Source organism: Ranitomeya imitator, chromosome 2 (assembly GCF_032444005.1).
Source record: "Ranitomeya imitator isolate aRanImi1 chromosome 2, aRanImi1.pri, whole genome shotgun sequence".
Taxonomy (NCBI): domain Eukaryota; kingdom Metazoa; phylum Chordata; class Amphibia; order Anura; family Dendrobatidae; genus Ranitomeya; species Ranitomeya imitator.
Genome location: NC_091283.1, coordinates 823,148,715 through 823,174,741, shown reverse-complemented (window position 1 = coordinate 823,174,741; position 26,027 = coordinate 823,148,715). Strand labels below are relative to the sequence as shown.

The 26,027-nt window shown below is 48.5% G+C and overlaps 2 protein-coding genes across 7 annotated transcripts; one reads left to right on the top strand and one right to left on the bottom strand.

Moving 5' to 3' along the window:
• Positions 1 to 1,430: 1,430 nt before the first annotated feature.
• On the bottom strand, positions 1,431 to 14,735 carry COX15 (cytochrome c oxidase assembly homolog COX15). Its single transcript, XM_069753976.1, has 10 exons — positions 14,603 to 14,735; positions 13,073 to 13,218; positions 10,287 to 10,477; positions 9,806 to 9,928; positions 8,490 to 8,676; positions 8,226 to 8,393; positions 7,457 to 7,538; positions 5,880 to 6,034; positions 4,885 to 4,998; positions 1,431 to 1,868 (listed from the first exon to the last, which is right to left on the bottom strand). The coding sequence occupies exons 2-10, from the start codon at positions 13,151 to 13,153 to the stop codon at positions 1,737 to 1,739; spliced, it is 1,233 nt and encodes a 410-aa protein (XP_069610077.1). The 5' UTR covers positions 13,154 to 13,218; positions 14,603 to 14,735; the 3' UTR covers positions 1,431 to 1,736.
• Positions 14,709 to 25,961, top strand: CUTC (cutC copper transporter). 6 transcript variants are annotated; one of them, XM_069753978.1, is made up of 9 exons: positions 14,709 to 14,947; positions 18,561 to 18,637; positions 18,725 to 18,784; positions 21,145 to 21,354; positions 21,782 to 21,817; positions 22,359 to 22,492; positions 23,674 to 23,701; positions 24,417 to 24,522; positions 25,240 to 25,961. In XM_069753978.1, exons 1-9 carry the CDS (start codon positions 14,940 to 14,942, stop codon positions 25,349 to 25,351), a joined length of 771 nt encoding a protein of 256 aa, XP_069610079.1. In that variant the 5' UTR covers positions 14,709 to 14,939; the 3' UTR covers positions 25,352 to 25,961. The 6 variants fall into 6 exon arrangements, with proteins under 6 accessions (XP_069610079.1, XP_069610081.1, XP_069610080.1 ...); XM_069753980.1 differs by having other exon boundaries at positions 14,934 to 15,011; XM_069753979.1 differs by lacking the exon at positions 14,709 to 14,947 and adding an exon at positions 15,005 to 15,024.
• Positions 25,962 to 26,027: the final 66 nt, after the last annotated feature.

The window sequence follows — 26,027 nt, the reverse complement described above, 5'->3', positions numbered from 1 at the left end:
TCAAGTTGCAGTACCTTAGATTGGCCACAACACAATGTACGGCGCTGTTCTGATTCTGCACACTTGCTCATTTTATTTTTCTACCTAGCGAATTCTTCTCTTTTCCATCAGGTCTATGACATCATGTGATTAAAATAATGATAGAGGAGTCCACCAGCCACTGACGCTCAGCGGCTCCAGAGCACGCACACATAGGATATGAAGCTGGGACGTACACCCAGATTCAGTGCCCGTGCTCGGAAAGCTGAGCGTCATTGTACAAGAGCGGGATCTGCTGGAAGATTGCAGTGACATAGGGAGCAGTGAGAGGAAGGAATAATAATGCGATGGGCATGGAGACATTTGAAAAAGCATTAGTCTGACCGTGACTGTAAAGCTAGAGATCTCCACCCCCATGACTGAAACAGGAGGTATGTGGGGCAATCAAAGTATAAAAAGTGATTTATTTTTTTTTTGCAAAAAATTCTGGGACGTTTTCCTTGATATAAACATGTTAGTGATGCAATGTGCATCGCTGCCAGGACATTGGGGGCAGTTTAGTGCCAAAAAAGGATGCAACAGGTTCCCTTTAAAAAGCAAGATCTATTGCAAACTTATTTCTGGTTTGACTTTAGATGCATTGACACAGTAAAAAAAAATAGTTGTGAATGTCTTTAGCCACCAGATTTCAAGATACAAACTGCATGCTTACTAACCAGATCTCTTATGCCTGTTGAGGCTGGAGTACTTACTTTGTGTATCAATATCAGAATCGCTCTAAGGGCAGAGACAGACTGCCGTATATCTCGTGCGAGAATCGCATCGTAAACCTCGTACTGGCTGTCGGCTCTCCTGACCCGAGCTTGACAGCTGCATAGAAATACCTCATACTGTCTTGCTCGGGTCAGGAGAGGTGCCGGGCCAGTGCGTGCAGTGCGATGCGATCCTCGCACGAGTTATACGGCAGTCTGTCTCTGACCTAACACTTTATAGAAGTTTAACTTACTATCCGCCTACCTAGCTTGACTGACAGCTCCTCAGTGTCCCTCCTCCCTGCTGAGTTCTGACACTGCTCAGTACAAGCTGCGGCTGTCAGTCAGGTTGGGCGAGTAGAGAATTGTCCTATCCATTAGAGCTCAGCTAAGCAGTTAAGGGTAAATCCGACTAGACGTTTGTTCAATGTTTTCATTAATATGCAGCAGAATTGTGACTGCAGCTGTGGAGTATAATATAGCCTTTAGATCAAAATCTGTTCGACAGGTAGTTAAAAAAGTTGGACCTGGTAAAGGTGAGTAAAGAATGGCTAATTTTTGCTTTTTTTTTTTATAACAAACTTCACCTGGGGACCAAGATTTTCTGAAAGGGACAACCCCTCTAAGTTACAATAGTTGAGGGGGTAACACTACTATGCATCTGTATCATCAATAGAATATGTTATTCCATTACAAAAATGCTATTACTTTTTTATTTGGACTCTACACAATAAAGATTTGGCAAATAACATGAAAATGCATATATTTAAAGAAAAATTCTATAAAAATAAAACATTACATTTTAGAAAGAAAACAAGAAAAGTATATGTACAGCTGTAAATCATTTATGGACCAAATAGTCTTTATTTAGAAAAGGAAAAAAAAAATAGAATAAAAAGAAAAGAATAAAAAGACCAATCTTTTCCACCGTGGATAAATAGTCATATTGAAAAATGTTTTCATGATTACAAATGAAAAAAAAAAAATCTTTCCACTTCTCAGCTGCTACTTTGGAAGACGCCGGAGTTCGTTCATGAGCCAGATAGCCATACTGAGGAGAGCGAGCGAGCCGGACTGGTGGGTAGCAGCTAGAGATGTAGGGACGTACAAGAGCAGAGTGCTGATGCCCAACGTGACCTGAGAAGAAAGAAGAAACATTATAAGGATATGTCCTAAACTATTAACCCCCATGTATATGTAGCTCACACGTTGGGTGTAGGGGTATGGAGAAGGCTCAGGCGCAGAGAATGAACCACAATCTGCAGATGCTGGCTGTGCTATACAGCCGACATCTGCCTGTAACAACAGTGACCGGTGCCAATTACCATCTCTCCCGTTTATCCTCTTAAATGCTGTTTTCGATGTATTAACCTTCATCCGGCTGAGTAGGTACAATTCTAACTATTCCGTTTTAAAATTGCAATAACTTTTTTTTTTCGAAAAGCCGTAGAGGGCTGAAATTTCGTGACATCTCTGCAGTTTTGATCCAGAATATATTGGCCAAATTTCAATCTAATATATATGAAGGTACAATTGTACCTCTGCAGCCTGTTAACGTTGTAAAATTATGCAGCCTGACGAAGGTTAAAGTGGTATTAACCCCTTACCGGCATCGGACGTACTATACCGTCCGATGCCGGCTCCCCTGCTTTGATGCAGGGCTCCGCGGTGAGCCCGCACCAAAGCCGGGACATGTCAGCTGTTTTGAACAGCTGACATGTGCCCGTAATAGGCGCGGGCAGAATCGCGATCTGCCCGCACCTATTAACTAGTTAAATGCCGCTGTCAAACGCAGACAGCGGCATTTAACTACCGCTTCCGGCCGGGCGGCCGGAAATGACGTCATCGCCGACCCCCGTCACATGATCGGGGGTCGGCGATGCTTGTGAATGGTAACCATAGAGGTCCTTGAGACCTCTATGGTTACTGATTGCCCGTCGCTGTGAGCGACGAGTGGTCGGCGCTCACAGCACACGTGCAATTCTGCTACATAGCAGCGATCAGCAGATCGCTGCTATGTAGCAGAGGTGATCGCGTTGTGCCTGCTTCTAGCCTCTCATGGAGGCTATTGAAGCATGGCAAAAGTTTAAAAAAAAAGTTTAAAAAAAATGTGAAAAAAATAAAAAAAAAAACATAAAAGTTTAAATCACCCCCCTTTCGCCCCAATCAAAATAAATCAATACAAAAAATATCAAATCTACGCATATTTGGTATCGCCGCGCTCAGAATCGCCCGATCTATCAAATAAAAAAAAGTATTAACCTGATCGCTAAACAGCGTAGCGGGAAAAAAACTCGAAACGCCAGAATTACGTTTTTTTGGTCGCCGCGACATTGCATTAAAATGCAATAACGGGCGATCAAAAGAACGTATCTGCACCGAAATGCTATCATTAAAAACGTCATCTCGGCACGCAAAAAATAAGCCCTCAACCGACCCCAGATGATGAAAAATGAAGACGTTACGAGTATTGGAAAATGGCGCAATTTTTTTTTTTTTAGCAAAGTTTGGAATTTTTTTTCACCACTTAGATAAAAAATAACCTAGTCATGTTAGGTGTCTATGAACTCGTACTTATTTAAGTAAATAGGGCAGCACACTGCAGCGCCAAAACATGCAAACTTGAAAACACAAAATTTGAACTGCATTACTGCACTGAAAATATGAAAAATGAGAGCTTTTAGCGCATAAAAATGGCCAATTTTATGTGTACCTCGTAGCCACGATAAGGCATCTCTCTTATACGAGGCCCTACGCTTGACCTACCTCTCTGAGAATAAACGTCTCCATCTGAATGGGTACATGTGAAACCTCTCCTTGGACTCAAATTCTCTCTCACTGTGGAGGGGTATTGGACCTATTATAATTAAAACACCTGAAGCTAGGAGGCGGGGAGTGCACGATCAGAAGGCTAGAGAATACATTTCAAAAAACCTGATCTGCACATCCAAACATAGACACAGTGTGAACAGGTGCTGAACCCAGAGTCGCCAACTCGTATATATTTAAGTAAATAGGGCAGCACACTGCAGCGCCAAAACATGCAAACTTGAAAACACAAAATTTGAACTGCATTACTGCACTGAAAATATGAAAAATGAGAGCTTTTAGCGCATAAAAATGGCCAATTTTATGTGTACCTCGTAGCCACGATAAGGCATCTCTCTTATACGAGGCCCTACGCTTGACCTACCTCTCTGAGAATAAACGTCTCCACAGTGAGAGAGAATTTGAGTCCAAGGAGAGGTTTCACATGTACCCATTCAGATGGAGACGTTTATTCTCAGAGAGGTAGGTCAAGCGTAGGGCCTCGTATAAGAGAGATGCCTTATCGTGGCTACGAGGTACACATAAAATTGGCCATTTTTATGCGCTAAAAGCTCTCATTTTTCATATTTTCAGTGCAGTAATGCAGTTCAAATTTTGTGTTTTCAAGTTTGCATGTTTTGGCGCTGCAGTGTGCTGCCCTATTTACTTAAATATATACGAGTTGGCGACTCTGGGTTCAGCACCTGTTCACACTGTGTCTATGTTTGGATGTGCAGATCAGGTTTTTTGAAATGTATGAACTCGTACTGACCTGGAGAATCATAATGTCAGGTCATTTTTAGCATTTAGTGAACCTAGCAAAAAAGCCAAACAAAAAACCAATGTGGGATTGCACTTTTTTTGCAATTTCACCGCACTTGGAATTTTTTTCCCGTTTTCTAGTACACGACATGCTAAAACCAATGATGTCGTTCAAAAGTACAACTCGTCCCGCAAAAAATAAGCCCTTACATGGCCAAATTGACGGAAAAATAAAAAAGTTATGGCTCTGGGAAGGAGGGGAGCGAAAAACGAACACGGAAAAACAAAAAATCCCCCGGTCATGAAGGGGTTAAAAGGAGCGAGATACGGCCCAGATGTCCTTAAGGGCTCTCATTGCCCCCCACCATTTCAATGCCTCCATTTTTTTTCCATATTTTTCAGTATAGTAAATGGTGTGATTCGTTACAAGCCGCAGTGTGAAGGGGTTAACAGCGATAACTAATGGGATTTTTAGCCTAAAAACGGATATCTAAATGTCTATAGATGACGGCGAGTCTTCGCCTTTCCTAAAATGCCCTAACACCGGTCCACAGTAGGAATAATCGGCAATGTCGTACGCTACCTGCAAATAGGCCACAGCGATGAGAGAGTTCACAGCGAGTCTTGCCCTTCGAGGCAGAGGAATCTTTCGGGAATAGTAATATAAGCCAGTGATGGCCGCTACTGAGCTGATCCCCTAAAAACAAAGATATAAAAAAAATAGCAATAAAACAATATGCAGAAAACCGACATGAAAGTGAAGTAAATACATGAAATATTTGTGTGTAAACAATAGAGATGAGCGAATCCATTTACAGGAGCCAGGTCTTCTGTCGCAGCTGGACGGGAGGCCTACAAACAGTCTCCGACCCGCCGTCATCCACGGCTACCCTATTAATTAACCGGACCGGAGATAAAAAGTTTATAGGTCACACTGGAACGATGACGTCAGCCAGAAAATCTAAAGAGGAGCCGCAGATGCCGGCAGGCAGGAGGCAGTTCGTAGGACTCCCGTCCAGCGGCCACAGAGCTGCTCCACTGGGTCCAGCAAATTTTTTTCTCACATCTCTAGAAGGCACAGATATGCATCTCCCAGTATTCCTCCCCATTATATACTGCATTTAACCATTCCTGAGCTTCAGCACGTAATTATATGCTTATAATATGAGCGGCCATAGTAGGAGCTGTCCTCCATCCACCATGTGCAGACGTTATACAGACAACATGCCACTACTTGCCACGTTTAACTCCTTAGATGCTGCAATCAAACACAGCACCTGATATAGAGCGAGAACGCTCCTAAGCTGATTGGTGCTGCTGTATTTGGGTCTAACAATGGCCCCCGGATCATCCATGTACATCACTATATATTCCTGGTATTATGCCTGTCAGGCACTGGGTGGGATACTATTATACAGTAAATAGTCTGAAAAAAAAAAAAAAAAAGAGAAACAATTCATTGATTTAAATCCTGGCTGACTGTGGGCTTATGAGTCCAGTGGGCGGTCCTCATGAATGATTGACAGCTTGTGAGTGTGCATGGGATAGATTCAAGTGTTAACACCGTTAATGACTTACAAGGATGCGGTGATCGAATTGTACGGTTGTTGGATTCTCAAAGATGTTTCTCAGGGTTGGAGAGAAAGCAAGAAGATCATCCGGGATCCAACGCTCCCCCATCTTAGGAAAGGAATTGTAAACGAGTCCGGCATCCAGTCCGGCCACAAAGGCTCCTGTAGTCAGAGATAGAATAAGACCATATATTGCATATTACCCACGATGATCTGTACGGACACTATATACTGTAGATGTACCGTATAGACCTCACTCAGATTTACATAAAAAGTCAAGTAAGCTACAAATCTGTCATATCCATCACCGACAATGCCTATAAAACGTGGCAGCTCAGTGGCGTGCTCATACATTTTTTAGGCTTAGAGCACTTTGATGAAGGACAGTTCATGTTGACAAGGAAAAAAAAATATTTTTACATGTACTTATGTACTTCGTGAATTGCACTGCAATCTTCATTGCTTCATTCATTTTCAGACCCCCATGATCTGCAGTTTGCAAGGGTCACATTTTTCTCTTTTGGGAATGTCTCTCCCAGGAATATAGGCTGAATGTGAGCTCTTGTCTGTATCCAGGGTGCTGCTGTCTGCATTATCTCATATTAGCACAGCTTCTATCCCACACTTATTTCCTATTTGTTTTCCTAAATGACTACAGTCTGATTTATCTGCTTTCCATAGAACTTTACATACTTTCTCCCCTCTCCACTGCTGATCTATGTCCAACCACCTCCTTCATCTCCCTGCAGCTAAGTCTAACAGAGATAGGAGGGGATACAGCAAAGAAGGCCGTCAGGGGCAGGAGATAGCTCTGGCGGGTTTCTGATATTTCTGCAGAGCTCTCAGCGGAGCTTACAGATGCTCTGCAGCAGCAAAATGGTAGAAAATCTTTACTGAAAAGTACATAGAAATTAGCTTAATTTTGCATTTAAGAAACAAATTAAAATAATTATGTGGTGCACACAGCCTTTCAGATTGCATAATCTATGGACAATGGAGTCACATGAACGTATAACAGCTGATGCCACAAAACATTTTCCTACTTCTGAATGGGGAGACCAGACGTCCAGACTAACAGGTCTCAATGGTATAAAAAGGTGATGTTCTCCAGCACCAACGTAAAGCAGTTCAAACTTAGCTGTTAATCATATAAGATAAAAAAAATTGGCAGAATGTGCACATATAAAAAAAAAAAAAAACATAATACTAACGCGTTTCAGGTAGAAAAACCCTTAAACATACTGGAGAACATCCCTCTTTTGGACCATTGAGAGCTTTTTGACCTAACAGCCAGACCAGTACATACATGCGTGCACCGCAGACAGTCTTCTCTGGAAGTTTCCTGGGATACTTTTCTCTAGCACGGCCGTGGTCATCAGAGCTGACATTTTTTCTAGATTTACAGGTGTCTGTGACTAGGGAGAGACCGGTCAGACAAGGTGAGCCGGGCTGGGAGAAGCTCCGCTACCCGACAAGAGGAAGCCCATCCCCGATTTATGCTGCCCATGGCTGGTGGCAAGAATCACCAGACAAGTTTCCTTTCTTAAATTACTAAACTTGGTACACACTTTATATGAGCAGTACCTGAGAGCGCGGTAAGGAAGACGAGACCCGCCGTCCAGTGGGTGAACTTCCTCAACTTCAGCAGCTGACTCGTTTCAATTAACTGTTTAAGGAAAAAAAAAAGAAAATGTGATCATTATAGCAAAAATAACAGGATAAATCTTCACCTCTTAATTTCAATCAAGCAACAAAAAAAACAAAAAAAACGCAGCTTGATAAATCAGGGAATGAGCAACAGAAGTGCGGCAAAAAATGAAAAAAAAATAGTCAGCTCACCCGCTTGGAGATCCGATGCACGGAAACCAGTACTGCCACAGGGAAAATGCAATCAGGTAAAAAGAAATTCAGCATCCAGAAAATCATTCACTTTATTAGATTCCATGTAAAAACAGAATGTCGAAAAATGTCAGAATCCCATTGGGGGATAACGGATTGGCAAACGCGTTTCAGACCGGCAGGTCTTTCATCATTTCATGTGACATTCTGTTTTTACATGGATCTAATAAAGTGAATTTATGGATTTTCCAGATGCTGGATTTCTCTTTACCTAATGACCTATAGAAGTAGTTCCCAAATGTTGTAAGATTTCATCTCCCAGCTCTTCCTGCAGCCCCCGGCATGAGGCAGGTAGAAGATCAGTAACCTAACAAATAGCTGTTTCTTATCATTTTAGGTCCAGAAAAGAATCTCATAATCTCCGATTATCGGGCAGGGTGCACATTTCAGTTTGTGTATAGGAAAAAAATAAATAAATAAAACTTTCAGACAGCGAATATTATCACAAGAATACCTTATGTCTGGGCAGAAGAAGAGATAATCCCGTCCAAAGACTCGCACAATAGAGAACGAGAGCGGAACCTAAATGTGCGGCCAGGCGGTACTGACTGACACGGGGCACGTCGTAGGAATCCGGCTTCTCTTCTAATCCACTCTTCACCATGTACCAGCCCAGCAGCCCCTGGAAAGAGACAGATCGATAAAACATGATGTTATAAATCTCTGCCCCGGGAAGGCAGCCATTCCTTTATCCCTTCTCCTTCATTCAGTCTTTTACCTGGAAGCAAACAAATCCGCACAGACCCAGCACGGTTCCCTTCATCCTCCGGGTAAACCATCCCTTCCTCCAGAAGTAAACGGCGGGCAGGATGTAAGCCAGGCCGACCGCCCGGCCCCACATACGATGGGAGTACTCCATGTACCAGATGAACTTGAACTCATTCAGGGTCATGTTGTGATTTAGACTGAAGGTAAAAAAGCGATAAAAAAAATTAGAATGTATATTTAGATAAGAGAAGTGCGTCAGCTGAGCGATTAGACAGAGCCGGCCATAAACAAAGATGCTCCTATGATACAATTTTAACAATACAATGCAAGGGTCCCATTCACTGGAATAAGAGCTCTGCACAATATCAGCAAAGCATCGTTATCATTGCCTCTGCATCTGTATCGCCGTGTAATACAGTGCGCTTTCCTGACAGATCTGTCTTAGTAAAAACTTGTATTCCCATAAATTTACATACATCAACACATATTAATGTATACTTATATTTTGTTGTTTTGTCTAGTAATCACTTTTTCTTCCTGGAATCCCTTTAAAATCTGTCAGCAGAAGATGTCAAACCAAGCACAGTCGCTCTGTGCACCGTAGATGCGTTTGGGCGTTCAGGGCACCTTCCCACTTACTTTTTTCCCCATCTACCTCCGCCGCCATATTCCTTGATAGACAGCTCTGGCATTAGAAGAGTCAGAGAAGAGCGGAGATTCAGTAGATGGAAGATAAGTAGGTGAGAAGATGCCACATCTCGGGTGCACAGAGCGCCTGTGCTTGGTATGAATTGTCATTTTTTTTTGCTGACAGACTCCCTTTAAAGGGAGGGGTGGAAGAAAGTTTGGAGGTTATCGCTTATCCGTTGGATAAGGAGTAACTTCCAATCGCTGGAGGTTCGACCACTGGAGGGTTCTGGAGAGCCCTGCTCGAATGCTCCTCCAGTCCACTCATTCTTAATGGGATTGCAGGAGACCAGCCACATGCACTGCTCGTCTATTTCTGGTGGTCCCAAGGGGAATGAATGGAGCACATGATCGGCCTCTGCTCTATGGTCATGACTAGAGAGGGAACCAGTAATCGGACCCCCAGCAATCGGAGTTGATCACTTCTAGTTTTGGTTCAGAGCCTTTAATCTCATTCTCCATGATGGATACTTATTTCCTCTTGTCGCAGGGACCCTCATGATGCACTGCCTATAGCGGTGTCTCTACATGAGCGGTCAATGGGTCTCAAGAGAAATGGAAATAGTATCTCGCTGGGAGCCCACGTAGTCGTTCCGCAGCCAGTCATTCCTGACATGTTTCTGTGTAGTCTGGTCTTACATTTTGAATTCTGGGAATTGCTGGTATTTCTGAAATTCGGCCTCCCATTCTTCCCGCGTTCCCGGTGGTTTCATTTCTTTGACCAGGTGCCAATCGACCATTGAAAGTCCGGACTCTGTCAACCTTCAGAGCATAAAGTGGGAAAACATTTCAATTCCCAGTTGGTTTAAAGAACACAAATATCATTTTCTTCGAAAGCCGAATGACAACCAGGGCAGATATCACTACAGTGTCCACACGGGTTGTCACCCAGCTTTCCTGAATGTATCTGGAGCCCAAGAAGCATTAAGGTGATCACCGGACATTGCGCCAAGTTACATATAATATTTAATTAAATATATATTTTTTTATTCTCAAAGATATTTCAGTGGAGACATCCTGTGACCACCCTGCACGCTCAGCATAAGCTGGAGAAATCTCCCCGCTGTGTGCACACTGACTGCTGGGCTCCTGTATTCTGGGACCTTATAATGGCACTTACCTAGTTACTCCCCCGAGGATCACAGCTCCGGCGACCATACCGCTGCAAGCAAGAAGCCAACGGCCCATGACACGTTCGGCGGCGGAGTTCGGTCCAGATCCCACTGCAGCTCTGGACTGAGAGCCCACTTCTGACACGGCGCTGCTGTCCCATCTTCTCTGCACCGTTTGCTTCCACTGAATGCTGGGGCTCTAATAAAACACAGAGGACGGTCATCTGCAGGCAGTAAGCACGGCCACAAGGCAGAGAGGGCCTCTTGCGTTATTACTGATGGCATGACCCATGTACAGAGTAAAGAGTAGAAGAAAAGAGAACTTTCCACTGTGTATTTCCTTGCGGAGAATCCAGCAGAGCGTATGAAATTTTAAGAAATCTCACGCACATGCTGCAAAAACATCCGCAGCGTAAATTTACAGGAGCTGCGAGTTTGACATCCGCAACATGTCAATTTATTTCATGCAAGTTTTACCATGCAAGAGTGAAATGTACGACCTCCCAGCACTTTAAATCAGTGAATATGTGCAGTGAGAATGTAGCCTGAAGGGGGTCCATGCATAAAATTGCAAATTGGGGCAGAGCCTAAAGAATTATTTCCTCTGGTGGGCCCCCGCTGTACCCCAGTCTGACACATTACATTTAGTATTGGACAGAGAGGTGAAGCGCAGAATGTTAAATCGTGCTGTGTTACAAAGATAAACTCCTGCTTCCAATTAGGCCAGTGATCGCCACTATGGCTAATGGGAGAGTGTGGAGGGGCTGCTAGGACTACTGGGGAAGAGGAGAGCTGCTGCTAGGACTGCTGGAGCTGTTACCAATGGCAGCAGAGCAGAGAAGGACTGACATGACTATTGGGGGGTGAAATGAACCCTACATGCCAGCTAATCTCCTCTGGAGGTTCATTTGGCTCACAGCAAAAGACCTTATATGTGACACTGATATACATATACTAGCTATTGAACCCGTTCTACGCCCGGGTGGCGAGCATTTATATTGGTATATTGTCTCCATCCTGGTATGTGCTGCTCCATCCTGCGTCCCCATCCTGTCATGTGCTGCTCCATCCTGCGTCCCCATCCTTATGTGCTGCTCCATCCTGCGTCCCCATCCTTATGTGCTGCTCCATCCTGCGTCCCCATCCTTATGTGCTGCTCCATCCTGCGTCCCCATCCTTATGTGCTGCTGCATCCTGCGTCCCCATCCTTATGTGCTGCTGCATCCTGCGTCCCCATCCTTATGTGCTGCTGCATCCTGCGTCCCCATCCTTATGTTCATGCTGCATCCTGCGTCCCTATCCTTATGTTCATGCTGCATCCTGCGTCCCCATCCTTATGTGCTGCTGCATCCTGCGTCCCCATCCTTATGTGCTGCTCCATCCTGCGTCCCCATCCTTATGTGCTGCTGTATCCTGCGTCCCCATCCTTATGTGCTGCTCCCATCCTGCGTCCCCATCCTTATGTTCATGCTGCATCCTGCGTCCCCATCCTTATGTGCTGCTGCATCCTGCGTCCCCATCCTTATGTTCATGCTGCATCCTCATCCTTATGTGCTGCTGCATCCTGCGTCCCCATCCTTATGTTCATGCTGCATCCTGCGTCCCCATCCTTATGTTCATGCTGCATCCTGCGTCCCCATCCTTATGTTCATGCTGCATCCTGCGTCCCCATCCTTATGTGCTGCTCCATCCTGCGTCCCCATCCTGATGTGCTGCTCCATCCTGGGTCCCCATACTGTTATGTGCTGCTCCATCCTGCGTCCCCATCCTTATGTGCTGCTCCATCCTGGGTCCCCATACTGTTATGTGCTGCTCCATCCTGCGTCCCCATCCTTATGTGCTGCTCCATCCTGCGTCCCCATCCTTATGTGCTGCTCCATCCTGCGTCCCCATACTGTTATGTGCTGCTCCATCCTGCGTCCCCATCCTTATGTGCTGCTCCATCCTGCGTCCCCATCCTTATGTGCTGCTCCATCCTGCGTCCCCATCCTTATGTGCTGCTCCATCCTGCGTCCCCATCCTTATGTGCTGCTCCATCCTGCGTCCCCATCCTTATGTGCTGCTCCATCCTGCGTCCCCATCCTTATGTGCTGCTCCATCCTGCGTCCCCATCCTTATGTGCTGCTCCATCCTGCGTCCCCATCCTTATGTGCTGCTCCATCCTGCGTCCCCATACTGCCTCTGACCCGCTCGGCGCCGAGTGCTGGGGGGCCTGAGCAGGCGGGGACACCGGCGCGCTGTGGGGGTCAGGTGCCGGTATCGCCGCCAGCTCAGGCCCCCCAGCACTTACTATACTCACCTGTCCGGCGTTCCATCGCTGAGCGCCGCCATCTTCCCGGTCTCCTGGCTGTGACTGTTCAGTCAGAGGGCGGCGCCGGCGCGCATTAAGCGCGTCATCGCGCCCTCTGAACTGAAGGTCACAGGCCGAAGACCGGGAAGATGACGCCGCTCAGCGATGGAACGGGGACAGGTGAATATAGGCCGATACTCACCCTCCTGGCGGTCCCTGCTTCTGCGGTGGAGATCGCGGTGTGTGTTCAGTGTTTACGCATACCGCGATCTCCCGGGAGCGTCGCTCTGTGAGGCCCAGACTGCGCCGGCGCTTGCGCAGTCTATAGAGGCTTCGGACAGAGTGACGCTCCCAGCGTTATATTATAGATACACACACACACACACACATAGCAAGAACACATTTTTATACTAATCAACATTTTGGCATCACGCTTCCTGCAGAACAAATATATTAAGTGGCAGGGTGAGAAACATAGAAGTAATAATGCATACGAGCATTTACCTTTCCTCCTTTTGAGTGAATGAAGCGCACAGCTTGCACTCTACAGTGGGACAGGCTGGAGCGAAGACTCAATAAAAGCATTCTTGGCTTCCTCTGATTACGCCGGATCAGAGAATACAACTTCACAAACTGTCCTGAAAATTCACCTATTAAGAGAAAAAAAAAAAAGAATCAGGTTTTCAGTCCATCAGTCTGGTGCGTAATCAGTCTCAATGGCAATATGTGTGGAATGTTTAAAACCCAACAATACCCCACAGGGAGAAATACTTAGCAAACCGGCTAGAAGCGGAACTAATAATAATAAATATTTATAAAAGGCAGGTTGATGTGATCATTGAGCAGAGTGGAAAGGGGCTGCTGTGACCATTGAGGGGAGCAGAGGGGCTGCTGTGACCATTGAGGGGAGCAGAAAGGGGCTGCTGTGACCATTGGGAGGAGCGGAAAGGGGCTGCTGTGACTATTGGGGGAGCAGAAAGGGGCTGCTGTGACTAATGGCGGGAGCAGAAAGGGGCTGCTGTGACCATTGGGAAGAGCGGAAAGGGGCTGCTGTGACTATTGGGGGAGCAGAAAGGGGCTGCTGTGACTAATGGAGGGAGCAGAAAGGGGCTGCTGTGACTATTGGTGGGAGCAGAAAGGGGCTGCTGTGACCATTGGGAGGAGCGGAAAGGGGCTGCTGTGACCATTGGGGGAGCGGAAAGGGGCTGCTGTGACTAATGGCGGGAGCAGAAAGGGGCTGCTGTGACCATTGGGAGGAGCGGAAAGGGGCTGCTGTGACCATTGGGGGAGCGGAAAGGGGCTGCTGTGACTAATGGAGGGAGCAGAAAGGGGCTGCTGTGACTATTGGTGGGAGCAGAAAGGGGCTGCTGTGACCATTGGGAGGAGCGGAAAGGGGCTGCTGTGACCATTGGGGGAGCGGAAAGGGGCTGCTGTGACTAATGGAGGGAGCAGAAAGGGGCTGCTGTGACTAATGGAGGGAGCAGAAAGGGGCTGCTGTGACTATTGGTGGGAGCAGAAAGGGGCTGCTGTGACTATTGGTGGGAGCGGAAAGGGGCTGCTGTGACTATTGGGGGAGCAGAGGGGCTGCTGTGACTATTGGGGGGAGCAGAGGGGCTGCTGTGACTTTTGGGGGAGCAGAAAGGGGCTGCTGTGACTATTGGGGGAGCGGGGAAGGACGGACCTAACACTTTGCACAATCATATCTATAAAAGTTATTCAAAGTGAATTATCAAATTGTTTTCCAGGTAACACATGGCAATCAAGCAACCAATCAGATTCCAGTTCTTATTTTTAAATTTCCCTTTGGAAAATGAAAGCATTATTCTGATTGGTTGCTGTACTGCACACTGGCGTTGTGTGTGCGGCCGGGGAAGCGCAGACGTTCCTATACGGGAGCCGCAGACTGAACCTGTCCTGTTATCAGCGCCGGTGGACAGACACTGCTACATGCAGGACAGGCCTCTGCTCAGCACAGCCCCCAACCTCACCGATCTCCGCGGACACACAGCGCACTCACATACAGCGGACACTTACATTCCCCTCTGCAGATATGGCTGCTAACCGGTGAGGACCAAAGTGTCACTCATGGGCGCAGCCATGTTGGACGGAACGTCATCACGTAACACGCACGTCACGAGGTAAAGTAGCGTCAGGCTCGCACAGCGGCACCGCCACCTCCAATACTCCGGAATAGTCACAGGTCCGAACCCTCAATGGCTCCGCCAGGAAAGCTGCTGACCAATCACTGAGCGCCGCTGTCAGACGGCGACCCAATGAAGAAGGGATTCCTGCAGGCAGCCAATCAGAGCCGACACTGGCATTTAGATAACCAATCCGAACGGGAGAGGCGTTAAACTGGAAGGAACGGAGAATGGAGGGGTAACCAATCAGCGGCTAGTGGGTGTTTTGGTCGGTGAGACAGTGGGGGATGGTGACACAGGAGGTAAACATGCAATGTGTGTGTGACCCGGGCTGAGGATGCGGGAGGTGGGTGACTGCCCCCTGTGTGACCCGGGAGGTGGGTGACCGCCCCCTGTGTGACCCGGGAGGTGGGTGACTGCCCCCTGTGTGACCCGGGCTGAGGGTGCGGGAGGTGAGTGACTGCCCCCTGTGTGACCCGGGCTGAGGGTGCGGGAGGTGGGTGACTGCCCCCTGTGTGACCCGGGCTGAGGGTGCGGGAGGTGGGTGACTGCCCCCTGTGTGACCCGGGCTGAGGGTGCGGGAGGTGGGTGACTGCCCCCTGTGTGACCCGGGCTGAGGGTGCGGGAGGTGGGTGACTGCCCCCTGTGTGACCCGGGCTGAGGGTGCGGGAGGTGGGTGACTGCCCCCTGTGTGACCCGGGCTGAGGGTGCGGGAGGTGGGTGACTGCCCCCTGTGTGACCCAGGCTGAGGGTGCGGGAGGTGGGTGACTGCCCCCTGTGTGACCCGGGCTGAGGGTGCGGGAGGTGGGTGACTGCCCCCTGTGTGACCCGGGCTGAGGGTGCGGGAGGTGGGTGACTGCCCCCTGTGTGACCCGGGCTGAGGGTGCGGGAGGTGGGTGACTGCCCCCTGTGTGACCCGGGCTGAGGGTGCGGGAGGTGGGTGACTGCCCCCTGTGTGACCCGGGCTGAGGGTGCGGGAGGTGGGTGACTGCCCCCTGTGTGACCCGGGCTGAGGGTGCGGGAGGTGGGTGACTGCCCCCTGTGTGACCCGGGCTGAGGGTGCGGGAGGTGGGTGACTGCCCCCTGTGTGACCCGGGCTGAGGGTGCGGGAGGTGGGTGACTGCCCCCCGTGTGACCCGGGCTGAGGGTGCGGGAGGTGGGTGACTGCCCCCCGTGTGACCCGGGCTGAGGGTGCGGGAGGTGGGTGACTGCTCCCCGTGTGACCCGGGCTGAGGGTGCGGGAGGTGGGTGACTGCTCCCCGTGTGACCCGGGCTGAGGGTGCGGGAGGTGGGTGACTGCTCCCCGTGTGACCCGGGCTGAGGGTGCGGGAGGTGGGTGACTGCCCCCCGTGTGACCCGGGCTGAGGGTGCGGGAGGTGGGTGACTGCTCCCCGTGTGACCCGGGCTGAGGGTGCGGGAGGTGGGTGACTGCTCCCCGTGTGACCCGGGCTGAGGGTGCGGGAGGTGGGTGACTGCTCCCCGTGTGACCCGGGCTGAGGGTGCGGGAGGTGGGTGACTGCCCCCTGTGTGACCCGGGCTGAGGGTGCGGGAGGTGGGTGACTGCCCCCTGTGTGACCCGGGCTGAGGGTGCGGGAGGTGGATGACTGCTCCCTGTGTGACCCGGGCTGAGGGTGCGGGAGGTGGGTGACTGCCCCCTGTGTGACCCGGGCTGAGGGTGCGGGAGGTGGGTGACTGCCCCCTGTGTGACCCGGGCTGAGAGTGCGGGAGGTGGGTGACTGCCCCCTGTGTGACCCGGGCTGAGGGTGCGGGAGGTGGGTGACTGCCCCCTGTGTGACCCGGGCTGAGGGTGCGGGAGGTGGGTGACTGCCCCCTGTGTGACCCGGGCTGAGAGTGCGGGAGGTGGGTGACTGCCCCCTGTGTGACCCGGGCTGAGGGTGCGGGAGGTGGGTGACTGCCCCCTGTGTGACCCGGGCTGAGGGTGCGGGAGGTGGGTGACTGCCCCCTGTGTGACCCGGGAGGTGGGTGACTGCCCCCTGTGTGACCCGGGCTGAGGGTGCGGGAGGTGGGTGACTGCCCCCTGTGTGACCCGGGCTGAGGATGCGGGAGGTGGGTGACTGCCCCCTGTGTGACCCGGGCTGAGGGTGCGGGAGGTGGGTGACTGCCCCCTGTGTGACCCGGGAGGTGGGTGACTGCCCCCTGTGTGACCCGGGCTGAGGATGCGGGAGGTGGGTGACTGCCCCCTGTGTGACCCGGGCTGAGGGTGCGGGAGGTGAGTGACTGCCCCCTGTGTGACCCGGGCTGAGGGTGCGGGAGGTGGATGACTGCCCCCCGTGTGACCCGGGCTGAGGGTGCGGGAGGTGGGTGACTGCCCCCTGTGTGACCCGGGCTGAGGATGCGGGAGGTGGGTGACTGCCCCCTGTGTGACCCGGGCTGAGGATGCGGGAGGTGGGTGACTTCCCCCTGTGTGACCCGGGCTGAGGATGCGGGAGGTGGGTGACTGCCCCCTGTGTGACCCGGGAGGTGGGTGACTGCCCCCTGTGTGACCCGGGCTGAGGATGCGGGAGGTGGGTGACTGCCCCCTGTGTGACCCGGGAGGTGGGTGACTGCCCCCTGTGTGACCCGGGCTGAGGATGCGGGAGGTGGGTGACTGCCCCCTGTGTGTCCCTGTCATGTGTCACTCGCTGCTGCTCTGCACAGTTGTATAGTGCAAGGGTTAGGGGTAAGCACGTGAACTGTAGGCAGGATGTGACAGCAGGATGTCAGAATGCTGGGGGATAGCCTGGGCCACTCTGTTAGCGCGGGGGCTGATCCCGGCCGTGGCGGTGTGCTGTTTGATCGTGGCGGTGCTGTTTGATCGTGGCGGTGCTGTTCGGGGGCTGATCCCGCCCATGGCGGCATGCTGTTTGATCCCGGTGGTGCAGCTCAGAGGCTGATACCGGCCGTGGTGGTGTGCTGTTTGATCGTGGCGGTGCTGCTCGGGGGCTGATCCCGGCCATGGCAGTGTGCTGTTTGATCCCGGCGGTGCTGCTCGGGGGCTGATCTCGGCCGTGGCGGTGTGCTGTTTGATCCCGGTGGTGCTGCTCAGAGGCTGATACCGGCCGTGGTGGTGTGCTGTTTGATCGTGGCGGTGCTGCTCGGGGGCTGATCCCGGCCATGGCGGTGTGCTGTTTGATCCCGGCGGTGCTGCTCGGGGGCTGATCTCGGCCGTGGCGGTGTGCTGTTTGATCCCGGCGGTGCAGCTCGGGGGCTGATCCCGGCTGTGGCGGCGTGCTGTTTGATCCTGGCGGTGCTGCTCGGGGGCTGATCCCGGCTGTGGCGGTGCTGCTCGGGGGCTGATCCCGGCTGTGGGGGTGTGCTGTCTGATCGTGGCAGTGCTGCTCGGGGGCTGATCCCGGCTGTGGCGGGTGCTGTTTGATCGTGGCGGGGCTGATCCCTGGCCGTGGCAGCGTGCTGTTTGATCATGGCAGCGTGCTGTTTGATCGTGGCGGGGCTGATCCCTGGCCGTGGCGGCGTGCTTTTGATCCCGGCGGTCCGGTGCAGGGGGTTGATCCCGCTGTTACAATGTAGCAGTTCTTTCCCTTCCATGCTGTAGGTGTCTAAGCCAATAAACATACACTCCTCCGTACTGTCGTACCTCATGCAGCAGCTGTGGCAGCAGGACCCGCAGTCATTGCATTACCCAGGATGCAGCGGTGGGTTTTGCATTACTTGCCCCTTATTCTGTAGGGTCGGTGCCGTCTTCATATAGTCCTTCCCCAGGACCCCTCACTATGGTCTCCGGTTTCTCTTCACAGCTAAACTGCTATTCTATTTTAACTCTTTGTGTTCCTTGTGCTTCTGAGTCGTCCGGAGTCCTACATGTACGTTAGTTTCCCTCTGTTATTATGCAGGGAGATGGCGGATCAGGGTTTCCTTATGGAAGTTTGTGTCGATTCCGTCGAGTCTGCAGTGAACGCTGAGAGGGGAGGTAAGAGCGAATGCATTTTATTCATTTATTTTAAGGGGGGATTTTCTTTGCGCACAGACTTCATCTGCAGCTTTGTTTTCTCATCAGGTGCCGGACGTATAGAGCTATGTGCCAGTTTACTGGAAGGAGGAATCACCCCGACCATAGGTGCGTTGTACCCAATTATGGGAGTATTGGTGGGACATATTAAATGTTTTATCCCCGAGCTGCGGAGTGGGACAGATTTAATACTCCAGGGCACTATTCAGCAGATCTAGGTTGTCTTCACCTTTTTTTTTTTTTTTTTTTTTAATGGAGCTCAAAAATCATTAGTTTGCAGGCAGAAACCGCTTCAATAAATTTCCCCCATTCTTTCGGTTGGTTCTGGAGAAGTTTTTCTTTTCCTGAAGTAGTTTTCTAAGGTGTTTTTGTTTTGTTTTTGTTTGTTTTTTTTCATGCAGAGTTGATGTTGTTTTTTTGTTTTAGTTTTTTGTCTTAGATTTTTTTTTTTTGTCTTTTGATTGGACTGTGCCTAGCTTGGAGAGGTTTCCTTGTGGAAGTCTTTCTAACAACTGACATTGCACTTTAGTTTTTCCACCAAATGTTTGTCAAAACCTCTTCAGGGAAAAAAAAAAAGCCCCAAAATTATATGAGCCACAAAGTGGATTTCACCTATAAAAAAAAAAAAAAATAATGAATTGGAGATTTGGTACTAAAAAAAATAAAAATAATAATACTTCACTATGAATATGGCCTTAGACTAGATCGTCTTAAGATGTGCCAGATTTCATCTTGAGATACAATAAAATGGATCTTTCTGTAGTCTTCGGTCTTAACTTTTTCACAACCTCTTGATTTCCTCTCACCTCTTTTGTGCCAACATTTTTGGTTGTTTTGGTATTATTTTTTTTTTTTTATTAGCTGCGAAACATACGAGGTGGGGACTCGAGCATGGCGCTCGCTCCGGCACCCGCGATACTCGATGCAAGCTTGAGTAGCGAGCACTTACGCTCATCACTAATCACATCCACAGATTGTATTACTAAAGGGTCAGCCACGATAAATAGCGGGGTATTCCAGCATTGTGAAGTGATCGGATATGCCATGATTTTTTTTTTTTTTTGGTGGTGGTCCGACCTGTCCTTATTTTAGGTTTGGTGGTCTGACCTGCATTGGTGGTGGTCCGACCTGTCCTTATTTTAGGTTTGGTGGTCTGAACTGCATTGGTGGTGGTCCGACCTGTCCTTATTTTAGGTTTGTTGGTCTGACCTGCATTGATGGTGGTCCGACCTGTCCTTATTTTAGGTTTGGTGGTCTGACCTGCATTTGTGGTGGTCCGACCTGTCCTTATTTTAGGTTTGGTGGTCTGACCTGCATTGGTGGTGGTCCGACCTGTCCTTATTTTAGGTTTGGTGGTCTGACCTGCATTGGTGGAGGTCCGACCTGTCCTTATTTTAGGTTTGGTGGTCTGAACTGCATTGGTGGTGGTCCGACCTGTCCTTATTTTAGGTTTGGTGGTCTGACCTGCATTGGTGATGGTCCGACCTGTCCTTATTTTAGGTTTGGTGGTCTGACCTGCATTGGTGGTGGTCCGACCTGTCCTTATTTTAGGTTTCGTGGTCTGACCTGCATTGGTGATGGTCCGACCTGTCCTTATTTTAGGTTTGGTGGTCTGACCTGCATTTGTGGTGGTCCGACCTGTCCTTATTTTAGGTTTGGTGGTCTGACCTGCATTGGTGATGGTCCGACCTGTCCTTATTTTAGGTTTGGTGGTCTGAACTGCATTGGTGGTGGTCCGACCTGTCCTTATTTTAGGTTTGGTGGTCTGACCTGCATTGGTGATGGTCCGACCTGTCCTTATTTTAGGTTTGGTGGTCTGACCTGCATTGGTGATGGTCCGACCTGTCCTTATTTTAGGTTTGGTGGTCTGAACTGCATTGGTGGTGATTCGACCTGTCCTTATTTTAGGTTTGGTGGTCTGAACTGCATTGGTGGTGATTCGACCTGTCCTTATTTTAGGTTTGGTGGTCTGACCTGCATTGGTGATGGTCCGACCTGTCCTTATTTTAGGTTTGGTGGTCTGACCTGCATTGGTGATGGTCCGACCTGTCCTTATTTTAGGTTTGGTGGTCTGACCTGCATTGGTGGTGGTCCGACCTGTCCTTATTTTAGAGACTCTACGATGGGTTTTCCCATCTGCTATGCAGGTGAAACAAAGCCAGTGCTATGCTTCATTTTCAGGATTGGGGGGTTTCCCAGAAGTTAGACCTCCTCTGTTCTTGGTTTCGAACGTTCTATGTACAATTAAAGGGGTTTTCCAGGTCATGGTAAATGTTACAGAGGCGGAATTGCTGCTAAAGCCAAGGAATGATACTTACCCTCAGTTTTAGCTTTGCTTGCCGCTGCTGTACTGATTATAGAGGCTGGGAATATATAAAAGATGTAAATGGGCAAATGAGGACAATAACCCCGGTCACCAGCAGGGGAAGGGATGAAGCTGCCCCTCCATCATCTCGTCCATTTTTCAGGTCTTTTGCAGGTGGTGAAGCAGTACGTGCAGATCCCCGTGTATGTGATGATTCGGCCGCGAGGAGGAGACTTCCTCTACTCTGACCGAGAGATGGAAGTCATGAAAGCTGACATCCGGCTAGCAAAAATCCACGGCGCTGACGGCTTGGTTTTCGGAGCCCTGACAGAAGACGGCAGAATCGATGCAGAACTGTGCATGGATTTACTTGGTGAGACAAATACTGCGGCCGCGGTTGGGTTATTTTTGCCAAGGAGGTGGATCTCATCTTGTGTCTTCTGATATTTTTGACCCTGAACTTATAAATGAATAGTTTCACCTCCAAAAAGTCAGCAAAAAGACGCTGTGATCATAACCCGAAGTCATTTTATTTTTGTCTTATTTTATTTTATTTTTTTAACCCCTTCACTGCAGAGATTCAATTTCAGATTGAATAAATAAATCCATCCCCACATTAAATTGAGTCTTTGTCCAATTCAAATTTCAAGACATGTTCTCAGTTTGATACCCACTCCTAGAATAAGACTATGTTTACAGCATGAAAGAGGAAAAAAATGGGATGAAAGTACTTTTTGGAACATCAAGGTGTCCTTTAAAACGGAGCTTCTGTGAATAACTCTGTTCCTTTCATCTTCCAGCTATTTCTCGCCCGCTTCCTGTCACTTTCCATCGAGGTAAGAATGACGACTTATGCTATGTAAGGGTATGTGCACACAACGTCTTTTCCAGCCTTACAAACCCCCAGAGTTTTTCGAGTGGATGACAATTCTGGAAACGCCAGTGTTTGTTTGTTTTTTTTGTTTGTTTGTTTGTTTTGTTTTTTTTTTTTTTTTCCACCATGCATCTTTTTTTGGTAGTTTTTTGACCACTTCTTTGACTTTTTTTTTTTATTGTTTTATTGCCTTTTTTTTGCTGTTTTAACATTTTTGGGGCATGTTGTTTTTTTTTGTTTGTTTTTTTATTGGTGTTTTTGTTGAACTCCATTCAAAAATGAACAATCTGCTAGGGTTTTTCATGCGAAAACGCTCAATAGGACGCCCAGGTGTCTTTTGAGTCTTCCCACTGACTTGTATGGAGCATCTTCAGAGCTGAATCCACCTGGACGAGTCGTGTGCCCATGCCCTAAGCTGAGCTTTATGGAGACTGATGGTAGCAATGACGCTGTGCTGCACGGATCTCCGCTCCTTAACTCTCCCATGTGCTCTTGTATTGCAGCGTTTGACATGGTCTATGATCCCTTACTGGCTATGGAGACTCTGATTTCGCTTGGGTTTGAGCGGGTTCTGACCAGCGGGTGCGACAGCTCTGCACTGGAGGGTCTGCCTTTAATAAAGAGGCTCGTGGAGCAGGTAATTATTCTCACTGCAGTCCTAAAAATGAGCATAGCCGTAATATCGCCATCATCTGCCCATCCCACTCGGGGGTGTTATACTGGGCCGATAATAGGCTGCCTGGTGCCTCGGTTGCCTCTGAACTTTTAACATTCAGCTTCTATCCTAGAGATGAAAATTCTAAATTAATTGTGCCTATTATGTATTAACATAATGCAGATTATATTAACCCCTTAAGGATAGTTATTTGGGGCCTTAAGTTCCCCTGTTTTTATTTGTTTTCTTCTAAAAATCACTTCTTTAATTTTATTATATTGCACAATCAGGAGTTATTGTAGTGGAGAAGAGTGGCTGTCAATCAGAGCCGCGCTCCTGCGCCCGATCGCTCAGATAAACCTGTTGTGCCCCCCATACTAGGAGATGAGGTATATGTCGGTCCTTTAGCAGGAAAGAGTTAAAGGCCTCCTCTGGCGCCGTTCACTTCCACATGGGGCGGTGAGCCCTTCTGATGACCTTGTGTGGATGTGTCTGCCAGGGCGCACGCACAGTTGGCACTGGTGATGTTGCATGGATGGGTGCACGGTCAGCAGGCATCAGATTAGTGTGGGTGCGTGTGACCTGCTGACTGCACACCTGTCGACATATCCTTATCGGTGCTGCTGCATACTTCACACGTGTGGGTCGTCGCTTCGTACAAAAAGACTCCAGAGCCCCGTTCCTGAGATCAATGGAGAGCTCAGACCGTGTCCCCAGGCTGCAGTTTGTTTTATTAAAAAAAAAAAAAAATGAGCATCACTCACCCTCCTCAGGTCCATCTGTTATCATCTGCAGCTAATACTTAAGCTCACTGATTGGCTTCAGAGACCTCGCACTGAACCTGGACAGGGTGAGTAAAGCACAGTTTTTCCTTAAAAAATTTTTTTTTTTATCCAAAACAGTTTTTGGAAAACACCGTTTAATAGGGAAAAGTTGTTGAGGTGGTGATGGGGTTTGTTTTCATCCTCTTTCTAAAATAATTTAGAAGACCTTCACACAGGACTAGGGACCTAGACGCTGCGGTAAGGTGAGGGGGCTTTATTTAGCCATATGTGAGCGTTAATTCATCGGAAACACTGAGCATTTATGCTGCATAAATAATATATTCTGCCGTCTACCTTTATTATCATCATCAGTCACGTGATAATGTTTTTCTCTTCCAGGCTAAAGGCCGGATCATAGTAATGCCCGGTAGGTAAACCACAAGCCGCATTCTACTGACAGAGCCCAAATATTCCCTAGGAATAGAAGATCTGCCACTACTAGGGGTGGTCAGCATTGTATAGGTGGAGCCTTTAGTTTGTGGTGGTCTTCAAACAGACCCTTATTAGAGGCGGAGGTCCCCAGTTTAGGATCCTCCCCTCTTGGCCAGAGTGGAGAGCGAAAACATTATAGCGCCTGTTAATCTGGAGGACTTGTCCTCTCCTGTACTCTATGTTGTACACATAAGCCTTTGATTTAAAAATATGCAATTCCTGATTAACCCTGTGGAGGCGCTGCAGGGAAACGGAACACTTACTGACAGATTGCTGACGATTGGTGGGGAGGAAACTTTGCTTAGTCCTTGACAATAAGAGCTGAAGGGCAAAGTGACCCCTGGGTCTTCCAAAATCTAACTACTCGCATGAAATTACGCCACATTGAGGTTGTATATTTCAGCTGCCATTTATAATCTTTGAGATTCCATTATATTGCAATTGGGCAAATCATCCATCATTGTCTAAGCACTGTGTCTGTGTCACCTAAAAGACACAAGCGTAAGGAAAATACTCTAAATACGAGCGCCAAAAGTGCATTGTGGTCTTTTTAAAGGGGGTGATCAACGGCCAGTCAAAACAAGTTTGATTAAGGGGGTTGGAAATATTTCACTGTATTTACATATATTTTTTATTTCCTGATCCTTCAGGTGGCGGAATCACAGAGAGGAACCTCCATAGAATTCTAGAAGGTGCCGGAGTTCAAGAATTCCACTGTTCTGCGCGCTCCACCAAGGAATCGTTAATGAAGTACAGGTAACGCACACTGCACGAAGAAAACCAATATCCGTGTTCTGTTTATTAACACCAATAAAATAATGACATAACATAGTGACCCCACTGGATTCATTTTTATTTTATTTTTTTTTAGAACTTTATTTTTACGTGGACACATCCATATAAGGGCTTGTTTTTGGTTTTTTTTTTTTTCAATAAGATTTATTTTGAATGACACCATAAATGTTCTTATTTAATGTAAAAAAAATAAATTCCAAGTTGGATGAAATGATGGGGGAAAAAAGTGTAATTTTGCTTTGTTTTCTTGGTTTTGTTTGTGCAGCTTTTATTGTTTGATAGAATGTCCTGGTGTGACATGTTGCTTTTTGCATCTTGCAGATGCCGGACGTGGCTGTACCGCCCGACATGTTGCTTTTGCATCTTGCAGATGCCGGACGTGGCTGTACCACCTGCCACGTTGCTTTTTGCATCTTGCAGATGCCGGACGTGGCTGTGCCGCCCGCCACGTTGCTTTTTGCATCTTGCAGATGTCAGACATGGCTGTACCGCCCAACATGTTGCTTTTTGCATCTTGCAGATGTCAGACGTGACTGTACCGCCCGACATGTCGATTTTTGCATCTTGCAGATGTCATGCCTGCGCTGCCCGACTCGTTTATTTAGGGTTGAGTGTACGCTTTTGCCACACTTGTCATTTTCACACGATTCATACTGAAATGTGCTCTTTTTCTATCAGAAACAACTCTGTGACAATGGGAGGCGCACTTTCTACCTCGGAGTATTCCATCAAGGTTGCCGATGTGACCAAAGTCAGGACATTGAATGCAATGGCAAAGAATTTCCTCTGAAACCACCTCCCATGGAGCCGCAGAGAATGAATGTGGTGTTGCATCAACACAGAGAAGATTGGTTTGGTTCCTGGCGCTGACTGGCGGTTGGGGAAATGGAGGCCGAGCCCCGGTGTGGATGCGACTGCGTGATGGATTCTGGGTTCTGGGTTCTGCTTGTCCACTCTGGGTGAAGAAACGATTGAGGGGAAATCGACGGTGATCCAGTGCGGTGATGTGCGGACATACTCCTCTGCATCAAGGAGAAAAGCAGCACGTTGTTCTGGGTTATATTCACCTTTGTGGGCATTTTTTTGGAGTGGCCATAATTACAATAATCATCTTTTAGGAAATTATGTTTAATTTAAAATACTTATCCCTCAATGACAATGGGGAGAGTCCACCTCTGGGTCCGCTGGCACATCTTCAGCCATTCCTAACTATGAACATCCCTCTATCAATGAGCATCCCAACAGTGAAAATAATGGTGCTGCTGCTTGGTGTAAGGGGGAAATCTGTGGCCGTCTGAATACGGACTACTTAGATACAAGTCATAGTTGGATATCGTGGTATAAATTGGTCAATTCCTTGTGAACCATCCCCCACAATAAATAAAGGAAATGTCCAGTCATTATGCATCCTCTGACTTTGTGTTATGCGTGTTACAATATTAGGTTGTTGAGAATCTGGGAAATGG